Genomic DNA, 21383 nt, shown 5'->3' with positions numbered 1-21383 from the left:
GCCAGGGAGCTGGGCCAGGTGGGCAGCACAGGGTGGTGATTACCGGGTCTGTGGACAGCCCCAGGCAAACTGAGATGATGAATGAGGTTCTGGGTCTGTCCGAGGTGTTCAGTGAGGAGCAGCAGGAGACGGGACTGGAGACAGGTCTGATGGCACATTTGAGGTCCATGGAGGAGATCAGGTTGGAGGAAAGTTACCTGCTGTGTAGGTCTGAAGCCCACCCACAAAATGAAACCAGAGGCAGAACTAAAGGCACATCTGTCTACAACACAGCTCAGGCCAGGACTGGGTGCTGGAGCCTGGGCTCAAATGGAGCTCCTGGGCCATGGGCAGAAAGTGTGGGAGGAGGTCCCAGGTGAGGCTGGTGAGGGCAGTTAAGGTCTATTAATGCCCTCAGGAACCTGGGAGTCTGGTAGCAGTGAGGGAAGCAGATCCTTGAGAATCTTGGGTTGGTCTGCCTGAGTCTTCCAGCTTTCCTCAGCCAGCACGGTCTGACTGTGCCCAGCTTCTGCAGGGCGCCTGGCCATCAAAAGTCTTCAGCAGGAGAGACTGAGCAGCCCCCTTGGTATCAGTCTTCTGTGTTGGTGGGACTGGGGGGGAGAAAGAGACAGAGGCAGTGATGCAGTGGGGGCATGTGTCTCTGGAGCAGCCCTTCAGGAGCACGGAGCTCTTCCTGGGGGCTGCTCATCCCTGTCCCTTTGGAACAAGGTGAGAGAGGAGGAGGAGGGTTTTCCTAGTATTGAGGAGGTTGTTAAACAGAGACGAGTTTGGTGCTCTGAGGTTGAACTTCTGTGGGTCTACAAATGGTCAGGAAACCCACCAAGTGGTGCCAAGCAGGTGAGGGAGCACTGGGGTGGTTTGGGGGGGGTTTTAACTGCAAACTCGGGTTGTTCTGGTTTAGGTAGAACTCAAAGTCTTCCCAGAGCTTGGAGTCTTGATTGCCTACAGTCTGTCTTGGTGGCTCGTCAGAGTGCTGCTGCTACGGAGAAATTTCATAGAATGGTTAGAGTTGGAAGGGATAGTGAAGCCCAGCCAGTGCCACCCCCTGCCCTGGGCAGGGACACCTCCCACCAGCCCAGGTTGCTCCAAGCCCCGTCCAACCTGGCCTTGAACCCCTCCAGGGATGGGGCAGCCACAGCTTCTCTGGGCAACCTGGGCCAGGGGCTCACCGCCCTCACAGCAAAGAGTTTCTTCCCGATATCTCATCTAAATCTCCCCTCTTTCCGTTTGAAGCCATTCCCCCTTGTCCCATGGCTCCCCTCCCTGCTCCAGAGTCCCTCCCCAGCTTTCCTGGATCCCCTTTAGGGACTGGAAGGGGCTGGAAGGTCTCCCCGGAGCCTTCTCTTCTCCAGGCTGAACCCCCCCAGCTCTCTCAGCCTGTCCCCACGGCAGAGGGGCTCCAGCCCTCCCAGCATCTTTCTGGAGCGGGAATTGCTCCCTGTCCATTGCTTGTTGTCAGGGTCAACCTCTCTGTGCTTGACAGTGACCGACGAGAGGGAGAGGGGAAGGGAAGGTGATGCCAAGCGCCCAGGGGAAGGAGAGAAAAGGCCTGTGAGCAGGCAGGGTCCTGCAGGAGCCTTCCTGAGGCGCTGGGTGAATGAGGTTTGCGTTTCTCCCCTTTTGTAACCGGGCGAAGGGCTCTCTCCTCCCCCCCCGCCCAGCGGGGATCAGGGCTCCGCAAACCCGGGGCAGCGCGTCAACAATGCGACAATCTCCTGGTCAAGCCATTTGTCTGATGAGACTTAACTGAGGCGCAGAAAAGGGGTTTCTGTGAGCTGAAACCTCCTGTTCTGTAGGTTGTAGCTGTTAACCAGAAACTGGGGTCCGGGTGTTGCCTCATTAGAGAGCGTGTAGCCACGTGTGCCGTCTCCGGGGAGGCCCTGATCCCTAGGGATTTACCAGCAGCTAAAATAGAATACCTGGAAATCTTCTGCAAGCCGCAGAGCCCTTGGGGTCTCCGTGACTCCACGTTAATCGGATCTATGTGTCCTCTTCCTCCGCTGGCTTCGGTAGTTTGGCAGGTTTTTGGCTCCAGAGCTTGTTTTCACCATGTGAACTGTCTGAACTCAGGGCTGAACCAGGCCACGAGGGCGAATAAAGCACGGCTGCGATGGAGACGTCTAACTTTAACCTGGGAGAAAGAAGCTGCTCAGGGCAGCTGCTGGGATTTCCAGGAGGCCTCCAGGTTCAATTCCTCTCCCTGTCCTTTACCTGCCCCTCCAGGGAAGGGAAGATGCCGGAATAAGCTGTTTTGGTGTGGGAGGAAACACACGCTCGAGTTTATGTAGCCGTAGACTTGAGCAATAATTCAATAATTTGGGAAGGAAGCTGAGCTATTCCTGCTGAATGGGGCTCAAAGGCAGCTGGCGATGACGTATGCTGTAGGCCTGTCTCTAATCAAATATTGAATTATTTTGGTAGAACCAGAGGAAATATGTATTTTTATGGCTTTTGGCTTGGTGTAGGTGGTGCGATTGTGTGGGGGAGGTTGGTCCCTACGACCACAGGAGGTGTAAACCCCCCTGGCGCGCAGCCGGGGTGTCGGTGCCCTGGGGAGCTCGGCCTCCGGAGCAGCCTGATGCGCGGCCAGGTCCGCTCCTGGGTTGAGCGACACAGGACTAATTTATCTTCTAATGCTTGGGAAAACTGCAGTTGTAGAAGACGCTAGTGTCTGACAATATTCGCTTTACAGCCACCTCTGGGGCGCGGGTTTCAAGGTCTCAGTGTTTTCGAGCCTGCCAGGTGCGGGGATGAGGAGGAGCGAGACCCGGGCACTCGACCCAAGCTGCCAACGGGGTTATTTCATACCGTGAACATCACATTCAATGGAAATTAGAAAGTTTGCCGAGAAGCGCTCTCTGTTCCTGTGGTGGCTGCCGTCCTGAGAACTCCTCGCCCCGGTGCCGGAGCCCTGAGCCCTTCCCTTCCTCCCGCAGCGCTCGCAGGGTCCCACGTTGGCTGTCCCTGCTGGGGGACAGGGCTGGGAGTGCACGGCTTCCGATGATAGAACGGGCTGAGTATAATCCTGGCATATTTTATATTGGTATTGGGATCAATATTGGTTCTTTAGTGTTATTAATGTTAATTATCTCATCTTATTCTATCAAATCTGTTTATATCTCAGCCCTTGGGTTTCCTTGGTTTTTCCGGTTCCCCTTCCCGGGTGGGGAGGGGTCATCGGGTGATACAATAATTGTCTAAACGATGATGAATTGTTGTGGGTTTCTCAAACCATGGCACCATATGGCAGCTCTGGGAAGTAGCAAGAGGAATGAGCTGCTGGCTCTCGGGTTGGGGCTGTCTGAGGGGAGCACTAGGGACATCAAGGCTACAAGGACGCGTGTCGCGCTCTGTGCTGACGCTGTCGTGCAGCGTGTCCAGGTGGCCAAGGAGGCCACCAGCATCCTGGCCTGTATCAGCAATAGTGTGGCCAGCAGGACTGGGGCAGCGATCGTCCCCCTGTCCTCGGCACTGGTGAGGCCCCACCTCGAGCTCTGTGGCCAGTTTTGGGCCCCTCACCCCAGGAAAGACATTGAGGGGCTGGAGCGTGTCCAGAGAAGGGCAACGGAGCTGGTGAGGGGTCTGGAGCACAAGGAGAAGGGGCTGGAGAACTTCTGAGGAGCGGCTGAGGGAGCTGGGGGTGTTCAGCCCAGAGAAAAGGAGGCTGAGGGGAGACCTTCTCGCTCTCTACAGCTCCCTGAAAGGAGGGGGGAGCCAGGGGGGGTCGGGCTCTTCTCCCAAGGAACAGGCCATGGGACAAGAGGAAACGGCCTGAAGTTGCGCCAGGGGAGGTTTAGGACGGATATTAGGAAAAAATTCTTCACCCAAAGGGCTGTCAATCATCGGAACAGGCTGCCCAAGGACATGGTGGAATCGCCATCCCTGGAGGTATTGAAAAGCCGGGCAGACGCGGTGCTGAGGGACATGGGGTAGCGGTAACTTGGCAGTGCTGGGTTGATGGTTGGACTCAATGATCTTAAAGGTCTCTTCCAACCAAGACAACTCCATGATTCTCGGAGTCAGTGCTTCCCCCTTGAGGGCGCAGGACACGGGCTGCATACTCTGGATCTTCCTAGACTTGCGCAATAAGGATACTCTGCACGCAGACTCTTGGATGAACCCGTCCATCAGCTCAACCAACTGCCAGGAAGAGGGAAATTCAGAGCGTTTTCCCTGTGGGCTGCTCAAAGGATGGGGTGGCTTTGGGGTCCCTCCCCTCTGGCATAGCTCAGGCCCAGCTGCCCCAAGGGGGAGCCGCGGGGGCGGGAGGATGAGGCTGGAGCCTGGCTCTGGGCTGGGGGCTCCGTGTGTCCGAAAGGACTTGGCCCGAGGAAGTCTGGAGAGAGGAGGGCAAGGGAACGAGGGAGGTAAATTGGGTGTGGTGGAAGTGATGAGCAGACACAACTCTTTAATAACCTTCATTTAGTCTTTCATGACATCGGCACGTGTAGAAATGTTACAGACTTGTTCACAATACTGATAACATTTGCATTGCTGTGGGGGTTAATAGCAAAGCCCTTTATGTCAAGTACGATACAATCACTTCATCGATTTCTTTTTCATATAAAATAAATGCTGAGAGATATCAACTGTTATTGCTATTAAATTCCTGAGTTACGCTGAGAACGTGTTCTCTTCACCTTCATTAGATGCTCCCCGCTATCAGCAGCGTCTGCTCATCGGTCGCGAAGCTCTGCGGCGTGTTATAAAGGGTCTGGCCGTGCAAGCTGACGACTGCACGCAGGGAGATCTTCTGTGTAGGAAAAAAGGAAAGAAAACCCCGAGTTAATGGGCTCGGCGCCGCCTCAGCGCGGGCAGTTTGAGAAGTCGGATGAAAGACCAAAATGCCGATCGGCTCCAGAACTATAAGCCCGACCCCCAAGCTCTTCTCCTGGCCTGACTCCACCGTCTGCTTTGCAATGCTGCAGCAAACGGCCCCTGCCGCTGTGACGGGTCTCGCAAGCGAAGCTGGTTAAAGCCACTCGGATGCTGGAGTCCGTCTGTCACCGCGGTGGGGCAGATCCTCCCGAGGAGGAGAGGGCTCCTTAATGCTCATCATGCTGTGGGTCTTCCAGCCTTGATGGCTGGTGGCATAAGGCAGCCCACCTTGCACCGCGTCAGGTGATTAGGGCTTGGCAAAGCAGTTAACATTAGCTTCATTTTTTTACCTGAAAGTCACGGATATAGGTGAGGAAAAAGCTGAGGAAGGAGAATGCTAACGACCACTCCGAGACGGTACTGACGATGTGAGCTGTGTAGCCCTGCATAAGAGGGGGGAAAAAAATCAGCGTGAGAAGCTCCTCTTGAACCTGCCGCGGCACAAAGATGGCCTGAACGTATGGCATCCCGCGCCCACAGCTATTCCCTTTGGAGAGCAAAATTTCTCAGGTATCGGAAGTCTCTAGGAATGAAGTGCTGAACTCGGGAGAAGAGTGAGAATGACCAGGACAACACCTGCCCCACACAACTGGGGTGACCCCCGCTGGGAATTTAAACTCCACCTGCAAAACCTGAAGGCTCACTGAAGAGCTTGGCATGACTAACAGCAAAACCCCTTTACAAAAGTAAGGTTCAAGGCCCTTCTTTGGATGTAAGCAGACTTTGGAGAGGCTCCTTAGGCGTTAAATAAAGGTGGAAAAAGCCCTCAAAACGAGCCTGCATAGTATTTCCTCCAGTACGTGCCCACCCATCCTGGAGAGGCTGGGGAGGGCCGGGGAGCGAGGCAGAGCTGCTGAGACCTGCGCGCCCCGTGTCCCACTTGGGATCCCTCAGTGGCAGCTCTGTCACCGGTATCCTTTGGCCCTTCCCTCCTCCTGCCTCCACCAGACGCCCCCCTGGCAGCGGTCACGAAGTGCCTCGCCGCACCCGGCCGGCGCGGGAGATCCACTACCCACAGTTATCGTGGAACAGCGCCCGGGAATCGCCGACCAGACGGGCTGGCGGTTTGATAACCCGGCGAGACAGTTCAATTACTGCCCGTGAGCGAGATGAATTGAAAACAACGCTTGAAGCTGCAACTGGTTTGCTCAGAGCAGTACTTCAGCAAGTAGCCGCGTACTGGCTGAACTGGTAAAGCTCACCTGTCCCCTCCCGTCCCAGTACGCGTGCACAACCGCAGTAAGCGCCCAGGTGCGTTTGTCACTGCAAACGACGTAGCTGGGTTTTGTTCTCTGTTTATTTTCTCCACTCAATCACTTACGTTTTCCTGAGGGTCCCAGTGCAGCTTCTGCACTAGATTCGTTCCATACAGGCCACTGTATAAGACAACTGAGGAAACAAACACTGGGACGGAATACGTTAAGGAAGATTCGAGACCAAGAACGAGCAACTTGGCAATTTCAGCCTCAGCTCTGGGCTGCAAGGAGATGGCCGGGTGTTTGCCACAAGGTCTCCTCAGCAGAACGCGCAGTAATGGTGACGTGGGCCACTTCACACCATTCCCTTCAGCTTGTCAGTTGTTCCAACTGACTAATTACTGTCACGTGAAATGGTTCACTTCAAACGAAATCAATTATCTTTATTCTCTGTATGCCGCATCTCGTTATACCTTCTTGATCAAACATACTGTCCTTAAGCACTTAAACGATGCTCAGATGTCAATACTTATTTAGCATTTTCAGTGGTTTTTTTAGTGGTATTTCCCAGGCTAATAGTGTCTCGACCTCTTTCTCTGATTTCTTTTCAGCTTCTCAACCACCTTGAATTCTTGATGTGTGGGTTACAGGCTGGAATACCGTACTCATTTGCAGCAGAGAGGGTTATTAGCTTTTCTGTTCCCCTCTTGGTTCACTCAAGGTTTGGTAAGCGCTTTGGTACAGCAGCCAAGGAAAACCCCACGCGACAATGATTCCTCTTTTGATCAGAGCCCTGGGCTCCTTCTAGAGGGACTGAGATGCCACTTTTTCAACATCTGACCGAGGGAAGGCACGCTGCATCAGTGCTGCTGCTTTTATAAATGAAACCTGGAGCATTAAGGCTTAGAAGAGCTGATTTTCACAGGATTAAGATATTAACTTCTTCAGTCATTAACGAGATTAAACATCAGGAGCCTCCTGATGTGAAAGATTAATTTTGCCAGTGAACAAGGCTGAACTTACTGGCACAAACATGTCTTTGAAAACCCAGACTTCCAACGCTTATTAAAAAATTGATGTGAGCGGTCCAGGGAGCTCTGGTTACTGATCTGAACACAAGATACCCAATTCTCCGCTAATTAAAACTTTCAAACAGCTTCAGTAGCTGTTAGTTACCTGCCTGAGTTACTACCGCAATGGAAAGAATTTAATCATCGCGATACAAAAATAACTGTCTCCCATCCTCCCCTCGTTACAGAGCGGGTAATTAACTGCTTTGCCCTTCATGTGTTGGGAATTCTGCTGTTTCACTCCACCAGAGGATTAGGAGCATTTTTAGGTTTCCTTCTGCCCTCCAGTACCAGTTACAGCCACTTCACCTATGGCCATAGACTTCTGCCTGTACCATCTTTCCCTGCTTACATTGAGCTGTTAATTTAGAAAATACTCTGACAATTTCCCTTTTCTTCACTTTCCATAGGCATGTATGTATAGATCATTACTTCTACAGCTGTCTTTACTTCCCTCTAATTTTGGTTAGACCACGCTGGTTTAAAAACCTCCATAGATTTTTGGGCTTGTGGCTTTTTTGGCAAAAGTAAAAGGCTCTTAACTTCCAGCAGTTCGTCTTGTTGCATTCTGGTCTTCCCCAACTGTATTTGGCTCCTAACTGTTCACAGCTGATAATCTTGTCCTTTGCTAGCACCAGAAATTTCTGCTAGGGACGGCAATTCTCCAAGTCTGAGACGACTTCCTTGCCCTGTGTCAAGCCTCCTCAGCAGGGAAGGGTCCTCCTGGCTTCTTTAGAGATAACCGGCCTGGTTCGCTTCTCGTCTGACCAGTACAGATTGTATAATCTCGCAGTAGCAGGAACGGGTGCTCAGCGAGATGCTGCATCCCTGGGAAACGGGGCGTATGGTTTAGTGTTGGTTTTGGCTGCCAGCCTGGAAATAAGTGGGGATTAAATCGGTGGCCTTGATTCAGCTGCAGAAGGGACAGCATTTAAGCAATGATTTTTGCGCTCATGTCTTTGGAATGTAAATTTGAAAGCTTTATAGTGTCGTAGCCCTGTTTGACAGAAAGCCGAGTCATAATTTTCAAAATATGACGTTTAGGTCCATCGGGGTGAGCAGAGGAACTGCTGCCGTTCAGTTTCCTGATTGTTAAATGACTCTGGATGGGAAAAAGGCCTCTCTTCCTGGATGGGTTTGCCCATATTTCTCTAAAACCCACAGCTGGTTCCAGCACTCAGAATTCAAAGTCAAGGGAGATGATGGATTCCAGAGCTGAGGGAAGGGCGCAGGGAATGCCGGTCAGAAATGGCTTGTCTTTTAACCTGTAGGAAGGGCAGGGGAGGAGGTCAGAGGCCAAATGTCTCTTCTGACTCAACCTTGGCAATGTGCTCCAGAACTGTCTCTCTGACGAACACCAGCACTTTAGCCCTGCCCTGGGAGCCAGCTGGCACCGTGCAGCACTGCTGCGCGTCGTTAGGTTAGTAGTATTTTCTTTTCTAGAATCATAGAATTGCTGAGGTTGGAAGGGACCTTTAAGATCATCAAGTCCAACCTTTAACCTACCCTGACAAAAGCCGCTTCTAAACCATGTCCCTAAGTGCCCCATCTACCCTTTTTTTAAACACCTCCAGGGATGGTGAATCCACCACCTCCCTGGGCAGCCTATTCCAATGTTTAATAACCCTTTCAATGAAGAAATGTTTCCTAATATCTAATCTAAACCTCCCCTGACGTAACTTGAACCCGTTTCCCCTCGTCCTATCACTTGTCACCAGGGAGAAGAGGTCAGCCCCCATCTCTCTACAACCTCCTTTCAGGTAGTTGTAGAGGGTGATAAGGTCTCCCCTCAGCCTCCTCTTCTCCAGGCTAAACAACCCCAGCTCCCTCAGTCGTTCTTCATAAGGTTTGTCCTCCAGACCCCTCACCAGCTTTGTAGCCCCTCTCTGGACACGCTCCAACACCTCAATGTCCCTCTTGTAGCGAGGGGCCCAAAACTGAACCCAGTACTCGAGGTGGGGCCTCACCAGTGCCGAGTACAGGGGGATGATCACTTCCCTAGTCCGGCTCACCACACTATTCCTGATACAGGCCAGGATGCTCTTGGCCTTCTTGGCCACCTGGGCACACTGCTGGCTCATATTCAGCTGGCTGTCCACCAACACCCCCAGGTCCTTTTCTGCCGGGCTGCTTTCGAGCCACTCTGCCCCAATCCTGTAGCGCTGCATGGGGTTGGTGTGGCCCAAGTGCAGGACCCGGCACTTGGCCTTGTTGAACCTCATACCATTGGTCTCAGCCCATCGGTCCAGCCTGTCCAGATCCCTCTGCAGAGCCAACCTACCCTCAAGCAGATCAACACGCCCGCCCAGCTTAGTGTCATCTGCGAACTTACTGAGGGTGCATTCGATCCCTTCATCCAGATCATTGATAAAGATATTAAAGGGAACCGGCCCCAGCACCGAGCCCTGGGGGACACCACTTGTGACCGGACACCAACTGGATTTAACTCCATTTACCACCACTCTCTGGGCACGGCCATCCAGCCAGTTTTTTACCCAGCGAAGAGTACACCTGTCCAGGCCATGAGCAGCCGGTTTCTCCAGGAGAATGCTGTGGGAAACAGTGTCAAAAGCTTTGCAAAAATCCAAGTAGATAACATCCACAGCTTTTCCCTCATCCACTAAGTGGGTCACCTTATCATAGAAGGATATTAGGTTTGATAGGCATGACCTGCCCTTCACAAACCCATGCTGACTGGGCCTGATCACCCTGTTCTCCTGCATGTGCCGTGTAATGGCACTGAGGAGGATCTGTTCCATGACCTTCCCAGACACCGAGGTCAGACTGACTGGCCTGTAGTTCCCCGGATCCTCCTTCCGGTCCTTATGCTACATTCTGTACTTCTCTTTTAGTTGTATCCAACTATAAAACTTGCTGCAGCAGTCCTCTCACCAGGGAACAGACACTTTTATTTCTTACCTGGCTTTTTTCCCCCCATTAAAACCACCCACCTCTTAAGTACGCTTCTCTTTCTCCCCATCCTGGGCTGCATCAGGAGAAGCGTGGCCAGCAGGTCGAGGGAGATGATTCTCCCCCTCTACTCCACTCTCATGAGACCCCACCTGGAGTACTGTGTGCAGTTCTGGAGCCCCTACCACAAGAGAGATATGGACGTGCTGGAACGTGTCCAGAGAAGGGCCACGAGGATGATCAGAGGGCTGGAGCACCTCTCCTATGAGGACAGGCTGAGAGAGTTGGGGTTGTTCAGTCTGGAGAAAAGAAAGCTCCGAGGAGACCTTATAGTGGCCTACCAGCATCTTAAGGGGGCTACAAGCAAGCTGGGGAGGGACTTTTTAGGATGTCGGGTAATGGTAGGACTAGAGGGAATGGATTAAAACTAGAGATGGGACGATTCAGACGGGACGTTAGGAAGAAGTCCTTCACCATGACGGTGGTGAGACACTGGAACAGGTTGCCCAGAGGGGTGGTGGAAGCCCCACGCCTGGAAGTTTTTAAGGCCAGGCTGGATGGGGCTCTGAGCAACCTGATCTAGTGGGAGGGGTCCCTGCCCAGGGCAGGGGGGCTGCAACTAGATGATCTTTAAGGTCCCTTCCAACCCTAACAATTCTACGATTGATTCTATCTTTAATAATCTACAGTCAGGCTTTGTGATAAACTCTTATTTTGCCATTTTCAGTCTCTGGTGTGCAGAAGGAAAGGAGAGGAGAAAGGGTAGTAACCATCCCTCTTGCCTTTTTTTATTATCCAGTGACTCACTTGTGGGCTTAACGTGATGGTTCCCTTTGGTTGCAAAGGTTGCAACACAGACTATGAATAAATAACACGATACAAGCTGTACGTGTAAAGATGACAGACCTTCTGTGGCGCAGCCTTTTCCCTTGGCGGGTTAAATTAATGTAGATGCAAATGCTGTCATTTGTGAAGGCTGCTCTGTCTTAACAGTGACGCTGCACAGCAAAAGGATACTGCTCACAATGCTCGAACAACACCACAGTAACACGGTCAGACGGATCCAAAAGATGTCTTTGCTGTGAACTTCTGGCTGCATCAGGTAGGAGAGGACGGTTTGAACCAGCATATAAATGGCCCCTACTCCGAATGTCAGGCAGGCTCCAACCACGTGGATGTAGTACAGAATACATTTCTAGGGAAAGAAAGCACCACTTGTACAGAACCTGGTTTCGTTTTAAACCCCGAGACCCATTTTCTTCTGTAAACCTTTGGCACTCCATCCACTCAATCACCTTCTCACATCCCAAACTAAGCAGTTCTGGAACGTGCCAGTACTCGGGGGATTTTTCTTGGAAGCCCCATACAGAGTTAGCTGGAAGCCAGCACGTGCCAGCCCTCTGTATTTCTGCTTTTGTTAAGTTCTTGTGGCTAAGTTATAGGTCTCAGCTATATCTTAACTACAGGCATTTAAAAGAGCTGTTCTCTTTAGCCGTAAGGGACAGTAACACTGAAACTGGATGAAGGAATCCCTGTAGTTGGGCAGGGAATGAGAGTGACAGGCTATCTGGTCAGCATTTCTATCCCAGGAATCTGTACCTCTATGAAACATAATGCAATACAGGATAAACACGACACAGTTCTAGACCTCAAAATGGGGTTAAAATAATGAGGTTTAGTTATTCTTCTGAATTACTCTAGTTTGAATAAACCTTGTGTGTCAAATTAGTACTTTTGAATACTCAAAGGGAACGAGGTTGAATCAAGCAGTAATACATCTTAACTTAAAAAACAATATAGGAGAATCAACTGTCAAATAGTAAAAATCATTAAAATTAGCAGTTATTCCAAGAAAAACAACCCAACTCAAAATCTACGCCCTGAAAAATCACCTTGCCTTCAGTCCTTTCCTCTCGTCCCTGGCTAAGCACAGTAGACAAAGACAGAAACTAAAAAGTGTTATCTTGCCAGTTGTGCAATGCAAGGCCTGGCAGCCTCCCCACTCTCCAATCACGCGGGTGATCTTTTATGCCCTAAAGCATAAGACTGTGTATTTTACTAACTATTAAGATCAGGAATCGGAGTCACCCTTTCCTCACAATCTCCATGTGCACAAATGAATTTTAAATGCTGCATCCACCGTGTAACAGAGGTGAGAATTTATATTTAAATAGTGAATAACCAAGTTGCAAAAGCGGGTGCTTCAAAATCGTGTGCTGTTCAGTGATGAGGTGTCATCAGAGAGAAATCTTTGCCTTATATGAGAGGAAATCAATAGCCACGGCTAGAATAAAGCAAAAGCACCGGCTGAACAGCACAAATTAAAGCTCCCATGAGGATGAGTTATTGCTACTGCTTTGACTCCCAGCAGTCAGGGCTGTCTGGAGCTCTCCGTGTCATGGCTGTTCCCATATCCCCTTTGTTCATCTTTGCAGACTGTCACACTTCAGTTGTCTTCAGTAACTAGTGGATTCCAGGGGGCTTTAGCTCCTTTTGCCTCTGGGGGGGCCCTCAACCAGTCCTGAGCATCACTTGGATATGCAGGTACATGGCTTCCAATTTTTGTCTTGCTCAGGATGAAATGTTACACACAGTAGTTAACAAATCAACACGCACCTTCTGTATTTTGACTATATCGAAACCTGCAGAAAGCAGTCATACGCCCTCCTGACCAGTGGTGGAGGGAAATCACGGAGCTGAACACAGCCTGGAGGCTTTTGCTTGGTGGGGGTGATAGGGGAGGCTGTGGCCTCTGGGTATAGCTGGGGGTCTAGAAAATAAAGTAAATAGATTGAGGCCTCCAAAACCAAACCCAAAATGAGCGTGCTGAGGCTTCTAAGAGAGGGACTGCTGAAGCACTTCGGAGAGCTGCGCTAGGGGTGAAGAAGGGAAAAAGGTGGAGCTTTCCAGGAGCTTTTCCTCTTTGCTTTTCCCTGGCCCTAATCCAGCAGGAGACCAAGGTGACACTGCAGCCCCTAGTGGCTAAAGGCACCACTACAGATCCCCCCAAATCCATCAGGTAATTAATACGGTGAGGCTGGCAGTTGTGGGACTGCCTGGCATGTAACAGCCAACGATGGAGAACGTGGTCCTGCTGATGGTGCGATATGTGAGAATATCAGATTTTGGAAAAACAAAGTACTGAGGAGGGAAAAAAAATAGACACCAGGAGGGAGAAGTTCAAAGGCTGTTTGACACTGCAGTATTTTCAAGAATTGGGCAGGTTATAGTGTGCTATAGTGTGCTATACTAGATATAATATAGGTATATTAGGGAACTATACCTAAGAACGTAGATTTTTTGAGATCTAGAGTTCTTGTGGGGTTGGGTGTTTTTGTTGGCTTTACTAGTTCTAACAATTTTTGACTAATTGACGCTTGATTCTTTTGAGTCAAAAGAAAGTACAGTTGTGGTCTTTCAACCTGGAGCTACAGCTTTCAGATCTATAAGGAGATCCAAGATGAATTTGCTTTCTGCAACCCCCCCTATTTTATCAGATATCCCAGTAATCAAACAAACGCACAACTCGACAGCTTCAGAATGTTGCAAGCAAAGCACAAACCTGGAAATTTGCAATAATGCAAAGTCCAAAACAGCTCATCAATCCTAGTGTAAGGCCAATCTTATTAAGCTTGAGGATCTTGGATTTTTCTGGATTCAAAGCGTAAACTTGTTTATAACGGACATACATGGTAGCCATACCTGTTAATAAAGAACCCAAATGCAGTAAGATTTTCAGTTGACGACTCCCCTTTTTTAACTGGGAAGATGCTGAGTGACAGAGGCAACTAATTAAAACAAAACAACTGTCTTATGGTACACTGAAACTGGAAAGCTGAGAATCTGGAAGTCAAAACTGAAATAATATAATGGTAAACAAGTCAACTTCCTAGATTTTTTTCAGATCTCTCTCATTTGAAAGACATACTTTCCCCCATAATTGTAGCACAAGTAAGGTGGCTGCCTTGAATTTGCATTTCTATTCCTTTTACTAGTCTGTTGGGTTTTTTAAATGCATTTTTGGCCTTCTGGAATCTGCAGTTGTCACGCTGGCTTTGTGGATAACATCCCTGACACATCCTTTCCTCTGAATTGCTTAAGAGAATTAAGATTGGTTGCTTAGAATTTAGTTTTTAACCGAGAATTATGGGCTGCTTAATGATCGGAATAAGGAAATGACATTGCTTAAAGCTGTGTGCATTCCAGAACAGCCTGCAGTTCCCAAGGACAGCTTTCTATACTCACCCAAGAAAGTCGAAATATTTAACATGATCCCAAACAAGCATCTTTCAGGTGGTATTGTCCCTGTATCACTGAAAGAGATAAATGGAGTGATACGTATCTATCTATACTAAAAACTGCAACACAACTTTACTTATTTCAGTCTACAAAGGAACCATAAGAAACAGATCTGTAAAAACCCTCCAGATATTTTCCATTGAATTTTTCATCACTCAAACTATACTGCGCTAGTTTCTAGAGCTGCAGAAATAAGCACGGTGAAGACATGCTATCCCTGGAGCAAGGAATGAACGTACTTTGTATAACTATTCCTTTTAGACTGATCTTGAATATATAAAAGGTGAATAAAGACTACTAAAACTAGAAAAATTAAGAACCTGGAAAACCGAAAGACCAAAACTAAGGTCAAAGACAATTGTACAGCCTTGATGCAAGGCATTTGGGAACATAGATTATAGTACGGATTTACTGGTGCAACCAAATCCGGTAACAGCAACATGCTTGACTCTGAACAGAGGGTTGGAGATGCATCCCCTGCCTTCTTGTTCATCATCACTTTAAGGATACGTTCACAGAGCCACAGCTTAAAGGTTAGACTTTTGCACAAAAATAAACAGCCTTAAATAGAGTTACACACAAATAACACACAAATAAACAGGGAGTAACTTTAGAACTGGAACTGTTGGGTAAGAACTGCCGTTTAAAGTTTGGAGTTGGGGAGGAATTCAAAGGAGAGGCCAATTCAATACCGCGGTACGGGCTGAACGTTACTGACCTGATGTAGGGCACCAAAGGGTCGACGTGGTGTAGGACGATTGCAGTAATGTATGAAAACACAAAAGATGCAGCTGACCAAACAACCAAAGCCACAGGCAAGACAGAGAGGCCTTGCTGAAACCACCACATTGCAGCGCTGACTTCTAACTCCAAACACTGTGAGGAATCAAATACAAAGGTTTACTACGATTTATCAAAGATTTTGCTTTTCTTGAGGCAAGCTGCTTCAAGTACAGCGATTTGATACCGCTCTCAGTTCTGTCCTGCAAACCCAAAGTGAACATTTGACTTCACGGAACAGAAGCAATCATAAATAAGCAGAAATAACATCTGGAAATATTAATCCTGAAATTCTTAGAAGATTATGAGAAAAGAAACCAGCAGTGTCACTTTACTACATGTATTAGCATTTGTTGCTGCCAGAATAAGGTCAAATAGGTCACTGTGAATAATTGACTCTATTTTCTTCTTACCCTTGTGTCATAACACCATGTTAGAATTAGTGAGGCTGACAGAGAACGTGTCCCAGTAGTGACAGTTTAACTGATAGTGGCTGTTGTAGAGCCTCTAACTTCCATTAACAATCAACTGGGCAGACTTGGAGAAAATGACCTAAAATTACTTTAATATCTGCACTCATTTACTACCTGTCACGCTGTGTGACTCAACATCTGTTATAAGCATCACTTAAGCTCACAGATATCTATGAGCAAGAGCTGAGCGCTACCAGCCACAACCTTCAAACTCAAGGGCTACTTTGTCCTGGTGGCAGTGTAGCAGCTACCATGTTTTTACTGGTGGGAGGACAAGGTCCGTTTACAGTAGAGTGCAATGGCTAACTCTGTACTCCTGACAGCAAGCTCTGTAAATCCCAACCTGACAGCAAACCTGTGCCTCCACCTCCATCTCTCTAAGAGCAATAATGTGCAGCTGCGTCACCCTGGTGAGCTCACACAGAAAGAACTGTGGTTCCTCTCTCCTCTTGCTGTTAGAGGGAAGTAATTTTCTATCGATCGGCTTCAAATTCAAAGTTAGGCAGAGCTGACTTCAGAATCCCAGAATGGATGAGGTGGGAAGGGATGGCTGGAGGTCATCTTGTCCAACTCCCTGCTCAAACAGGGCCCCCAGAGCCAGTTGTGCAGGACAGCTTTTGAATAACTCCAAGGATGGAGATACTACAACCTCTCTGGGCAACCTGTGCCAGTGCTCTGTCATCCTCACAGTGAAAAAGTGTTTCCTTAAGTTCAGACAGAGCCTCCTGAGTTTCAGTGTGCGCCCGCTGCCTCTGGTCCTGGCACTGGCCACCACTGAAAAGAGCCTGGCTCCGTCCTCTTTGCAGCCTCCCTTCAGGTATTTGTACATACTGACGAGATCCCACCTGAGCCTTCTCTTCTCTAGCTATACTTGGCCTGTGTTTTATGCCATTTTACTGAGGGCATTTCCTTACATTTACACTGTTGAGTACAGAAAGTGTTTAGGCATTGCTGAAACTGGAGACTCTAAATGGAATATGAAACAGGAAAAAGGTGAAAAGCAAATAATAACAAGTATGGATCCAAGGGCATCCAGGCAAAGATCAAACAGTGTGTGAGAAAAACAAAATAACGTTGAGATCAAATAGAATGCAGCACTGAGAAGTTTTAGGAGGTGGGCACTGCCTAGAGTGTGAGAGACTGAAAGAAAGGACAAAGAGAAAAGGAAGAAAGAGATAGGAAGCACCAAGACTAGAAAGTCTCATGGGAGGAAGAAAGAAGTGAAACAAAAGTGAGTGAATCTTGCAACAGATCAGGGCTGATCAACTCCTTTGCATCTCACTGAGGAGACCTGACGTGGAGTTACTGCACTCGGCAGGTATTTGGTCCCAGGCAGATCTTTGTCATTCCACGGCATAGCTTTTTGCTGAACTTTGGCAGCCGCATGTCTAGGACAGCTTGTGGAAAGCCAGGCTGATGGATTCGTCATGTAATGCGTAACAACGCATAATGAGAATTGCTCATTTACCAGAAGCTGGTCACTGTCTTGTGTTTGTGCTGCTTTTAAGCCTAGAATATTAGTGGTTCAAACAAGAACAAATGAGCTCTGGCACACTCCCGGGAGGTAACGAAAGCCAAATGTGATAACCCTTGAAAAGAATGTACAATTACATCCTTGTAAAATGAAAGGTTCAGCTGCTTGCAGGGAAGATGTTAAGTAGCAGATAAAGGTGTCTAACAGGAGATGTAGTGAATAAGAACAGAGTGATAGAATTAAAGGTGCTTGCTTTCTTACCCTTAAGCTTTCATTTTTAAGGTAGGTACAACATTTGCCCTCTAATGTTGACTTTCATTTTAAGACTGTAATGCAGTAAAAACAGTCATGAATATAACTTCACAATCCCATCTCTTGTATGAGTAAACTGGGAATTTGTATGAAAGAGAAATGCGTATTTTGCATGGCGTTCTCTGTTACAGATGCTACGTGCCTGGGCATGTAATTCAAAACTTCAAGCAGTGAGTCTGATGTTTAGATTTTACTTTTCCTTTAGCATTTAAATGTTATTAGTGCCTCAACCTTATTTCTGAGCTAATAGATTTTTGCCTGAAAACAAACAAACAAACAATGTGCCACATACCTGAGAACAAGGGCATCAGAAGAAATGACACATCAAGGGGAATCCAAAGTCATCTTTCTGGTGAAGTTCCACATTTTGCTTCATTTTTTTTCTAAATTTTTGAGATGTAAAGGAAAATAATCAAGATGTGAGGTAGAGGTACTTCTATAACTTTTACTCTATGGTATTTATTCTCCTTCTTAGCATCTTCTATTAGTCATTGCTGCTGACTGAAACACTGGATTAGACAGACTGTTGGACGGACACAAGGTGGTTTTCCTATGTTCCAAGTGGTTTAAGGAGTGAAGCATGCGTATGGTGGGATGGTAGAAATGCAGAAAAACAGCTGTTTAGGACTTTCTGATTTGTAGGACTTGTCGACACAAAGATTTGACTTGAAAAGAGAAGTTTTCAAGAGAAAAAATGAACGCAACTGTTTGAATGCAACTAAAACCAGTGCCTATGATCACTGCTTTCATGTAAGGAAGAGGACAGAACATTGAGTCTTCCCGTTTCATTGCGGGTGAGCATCCCAATGTCACGCTGGTGCTGCGCTAAATATGTGGCAGGACAGGTGCTTAAGCAACCTGAATTTAACCAGACATCCCACAGCTCCTGTCCTCTCCTCCCGTGAGCAGCTGCCATTTTCACACATGGGAGAAGTCGTCAGAGAGGAGACACTGTGCTGCGTTCCCGTTAGCTGGAGATATTCATAAGCTTGAGATGTCTGCAACGTCTTGGTGCTGGTCAGACGCAGCTCTGGGGTGGTGCAGTGCGACTGAAGCTATGTGGGGGTAAGGCTCACAGACAGCGCTGATTCTGCACCCATTGGGAGTATTTGCATACCTATGCAGATTAATTTAGCTGGACTAAGGCGAGGTTAGTAAAGCAGAACAGCTATTCCAAATTTCCCCCCTGGATATTGCTCTTATTACAAAGTAAGTGTGTCTACGCAGGCACCCTGTCAGCAACGTCTGCTGCAGAGAAGCCCTCGGTCAGTCAAGACTCTGCAACCTATGCTGTCACTCAGCCCGAAGCCAAGGCCTGGACACAAATTATGCTCGTTTTCATGTGGTCAGACATAAAGAGCAGTGTGGTAGCTTCAGTTGCAACCTGAGAGCTTTGGTGAGGCACAACTTCTTACTGTGGATATAGCTGCAGGCTGGTACATCCCAACGGCACGGGGATTAGAGCTGGTTTGGGCTCTACCAGAAAACTGCTACTCCGATCCTCTTACTTTCATAGACATAAACCTGTGACAAACTCTCCTTACGCTTAAAAACGTTTTGTAATTTTTTCCCCCTTAAATTCTTTCTTAGTTCTGTCAAGATCTTCCCTGAACTCTTATCACCTCCCTTCACCTTCCTCCCTGTTTAATGTTTTTCAGTGACACCAAGTCTTTTTTCACCCTATTGTGTAGACAGACTGTATATACCAAACACGGGCTTTGTTGCGTGCAAAGCGCTGTGCACATTTATGGCACCGTCTGCTCGAGGCCGTCCAAACTTCGCACGGCTGCAGAGACACCGTGTCAGTGCCAACTCATGGCGCTCTGAACCTGCAGCGTCTGGGCAAGCACAGACGCGTAACGAGGCATCTCAAATCACTGGGAGGCAGGATGGAATTGCCTCGCAATTTGCCAGCTGGAAGGTCTTGAAATAAATCATTATTAACACCTCATCCTGTCCTATTGTTTTTAACAGTATGAAAGAAAACACACTCTACCTCCTTGTTTTTTCACAAGGTCCTTTGCCAACTGATTACACAATGGCTCTTTTCAACGTAACTACGATTTGCTTAAACATTTATCCTGATCTGTAGGCACTTCCACATCCTAAGGGGGGGTTTACGACCCAGACTGAGTATCACAGATCTTTCCTGCGATAGACATTATCAAATCATCAACAAGAGCAAGTCAAGGAAGGGTTTCAAAAACAACGGAAATTTTAAACACCTCTGAGGTTTTTCTTCAAACGCAGGAAGCGTGCAGCAGCATTCTGCACATACTTGAGCATGCGGAATAGAAACTACAAATGAAACTGAAAGGTGGCCAAGACCACTAACGGCAGAAAGTTAACGTTATCTAGAATAATAATGCTGAGAAGATGGTAAAAAGTACGTGTGGAAAAGGGAAATTTCTAAATTAACACTGATACCCTCATTGTCAACCTCCCTCTCCGAGCAGGACAGGCAGAGATAAAGCCAAACCATGAGATACTCCTTTTTCTCTCCAGCAAACTACTCCAACAGACGCTGTGTTGAAGAACGACGCAGCAATTTGCCGTGTGCATTCCTGAGTAAATGCGAAGGTCGGATGGGGATGAGTCAGAAAGGGACTGAACACGTTCATTTACGCAACTTATTGTCAGGGTCAAACTGATAACAACGGTTAAAGGTTGCTAATCCTCAAAGGACTAGAAGTAACAAAGTAGGAAATGTGTCACCTTTGTTGTTCCCACTGCAGGGTAATGACGGATGACTCATTTTGAGTGTTTTCTCCGTATAAACGCCAAAAAAGTTGCTATTAAATCTTTTGGATATGGGGGTCAGTTGAAGAGAGGATCTTTACGCCCCTGCTAAGCCCCCATTACCCAGCTGAGGAAGCAACGGAATGGCACGGCGCCAAACCAAACAGAGCCAGGCACAAGATACCATGACATTAGGATGTACCAATGCCTGTTTTAGAAACCTGGCATACCACGATACCGGCCTGTCGCTACAGCTGACTTGGGGAGCTCGGTGTCCGGGATGAATGCACGCTACCTGTCAGTCCAACCTGTCTAACCAGAGAAAAGCAGCTAAAAATACGTGAGTACTCGAAGCAGAGCACGGGAGACAGTCTCCCACGTTACGGCTGGGGAATCGAAGTTGCTGCAAGGTCACAGAGAGGGACTGGAGGTGCACAGAGTGTCGGGGACAGCTCTGGGTGGTCAGAGAGAGGGAAAAGGGAGAGGGGACAGCAGGGAGGGAAGGTTCAGGATGGGCAGGAAGGAAGCGGGAGAGATGGAGGGGGGAAAGGGGAGGCCTGGGGGCAGGGAGTTGAGAGGACTAAGGGACCCCATGGGGTCCCCGGGGCAGGGGGGGCCACTGGGAGCGATGGGGGTCACAGGGGATGGTGGTCCGGGGTCACCGGGGCAGCAGGGAAAGCGATGGGGAGTCACTAGGGCTGATGGGAGGTGACCGGGGTTGCGGGGGATTTGTCAGGGGAAGGAGGGAGGGAGGGGGGACACCTGAGGTAACGGGGGTCTCTAGGGGCGTTGGGGGTTTCCAGGGAGGCCGGCGGGGGGGCGGCGGGGAGGGCTGACGCGGGGTCGGGACGGAGGGGGCCGGGAATGGCACCGGAGGGTCGCTGAGGGGGTGACAACGACACCGGAGAGTCGCTGAGGGGGTGACGGGCAGTGACAGGGACATCGGAAAGTCGCTGGAGTGACGGGGACACCGGAGGGTCGCCGAGGGGAGAACCGGGGAGGCGAAGAGACACCGGAGGATCGCTGAGGGGGGTGACAGGGACACCGGAGGGTCGCTGAGGAGGTGACAGGGGGTGACGGGGAGGGTCGGGCCCCGGGATGGGGAGGAGAGGCCGCGCTCGGTGAGTCCCCGCCGCCCCCCCCCCAATTTACCTCAACCGCTCCCGCGCCGTCCCAGCGGCGGCCTCGCCCCGCCCCTCTCCGCCCCGCCCCTCTCCGCCCCGCCCCCGGCGCGCGCCGCTGTCCCCGCCCA

General features: G+C 49.0%; 2 protein-coding genes across 2 annotated transcripts in view; one reads left to right on the top strand and one right to left on the bottom strand.

The window, feature by feature from the left end:
* Positions 1 to 4405: 4405 nt before the first annotated feature.
* On the bottom strand, positions 4406 to 21334 carry DRAM2 (DNA damage regulated autophagy modulator 2). The gene is made up of 9 exons (XM_054181505.1): positions 21284 to 21334; positions 17685 to 17775; positions 15072 to 15229; positions 14300 to 14367; positions 13617 to 13756; positions 11072 to 11249; positions 6200 to 6282; positions 5169 to 5261; positions 4406 to 4753 (listed from the first exon to the last, which is right to left on the bottom strand). Exons 3-9 carry the CDS (start codon positions 15200 to 15202, stop codon positions 4646 to 4648), a joined length of 801 nt encoding a protein of 266 aa, XP_054037480.1. The 5' UTR covers positions 15203 to 15229; positions 17685 to 17775; positions 21284 to 21334; the 3' UTR covers positions 4406 to 4645.
* The window catches only part of CEPT1 (choline/ethanolamine phosphotransferase 1), a 33473-nt gene continuing 32261 nt past the window's right edge, over positions 20172 to 21383 (top strand). Inside the window, exon 1 of the mRNA XM_054181480.1 lies at positions 20172 to 20471. The gene's annotated coding sequence lies outside the window, so the exon portion shown is untranslated. The remainder of the gene's footprint in view (positions 20472 to 21383) is intronic.

The sequence above is a fragment of the Rissa tridactyla genome, chromosome 21, assembly GCF_028500815.1.
Source record: "Rissa tridactyla isolate bRisTri1 chromosome 21, bRisTri1.patW.cur.20221130, whole genome shotgun sequence".
Taxonomy (NCBI): domain Eukaryota; kingdom Metazoa; phylum Chordata; class Aves; order Charadriiformes; family Laridae; genus Rissa; species Rissa tridactyla.
Note: the sequence above shows the minus strand (reverse complement) of the source record. Positions and strands in the feature narration are given on the sequence as shown.

Bases quoted from the DNA above. Each gene is read 5' to 3' on its own strand.
- DRAM2 (XM_054181505.1), bottom strand. From the start codon at position 15,202: ATGTGGTGGTTTCAGCAAGGCCTCTCTGTCTTGCCTGTGGCTTTGGTT. The intron at 11,250-13,616 runs GTTTGTGCTTTG...TTCTTTCCCTAG, and splicing joins GCATTATTGCAAATTTCCAG to AAATGTATTCTGTACTACAT. The intron at 5,262-6,199 runs GTAAGTGATTGA...CCTCTTATGCAG, and splicing joins ACTGGGACCCTCAGGAAAAC to GGCTACACAGCTCACATCGT.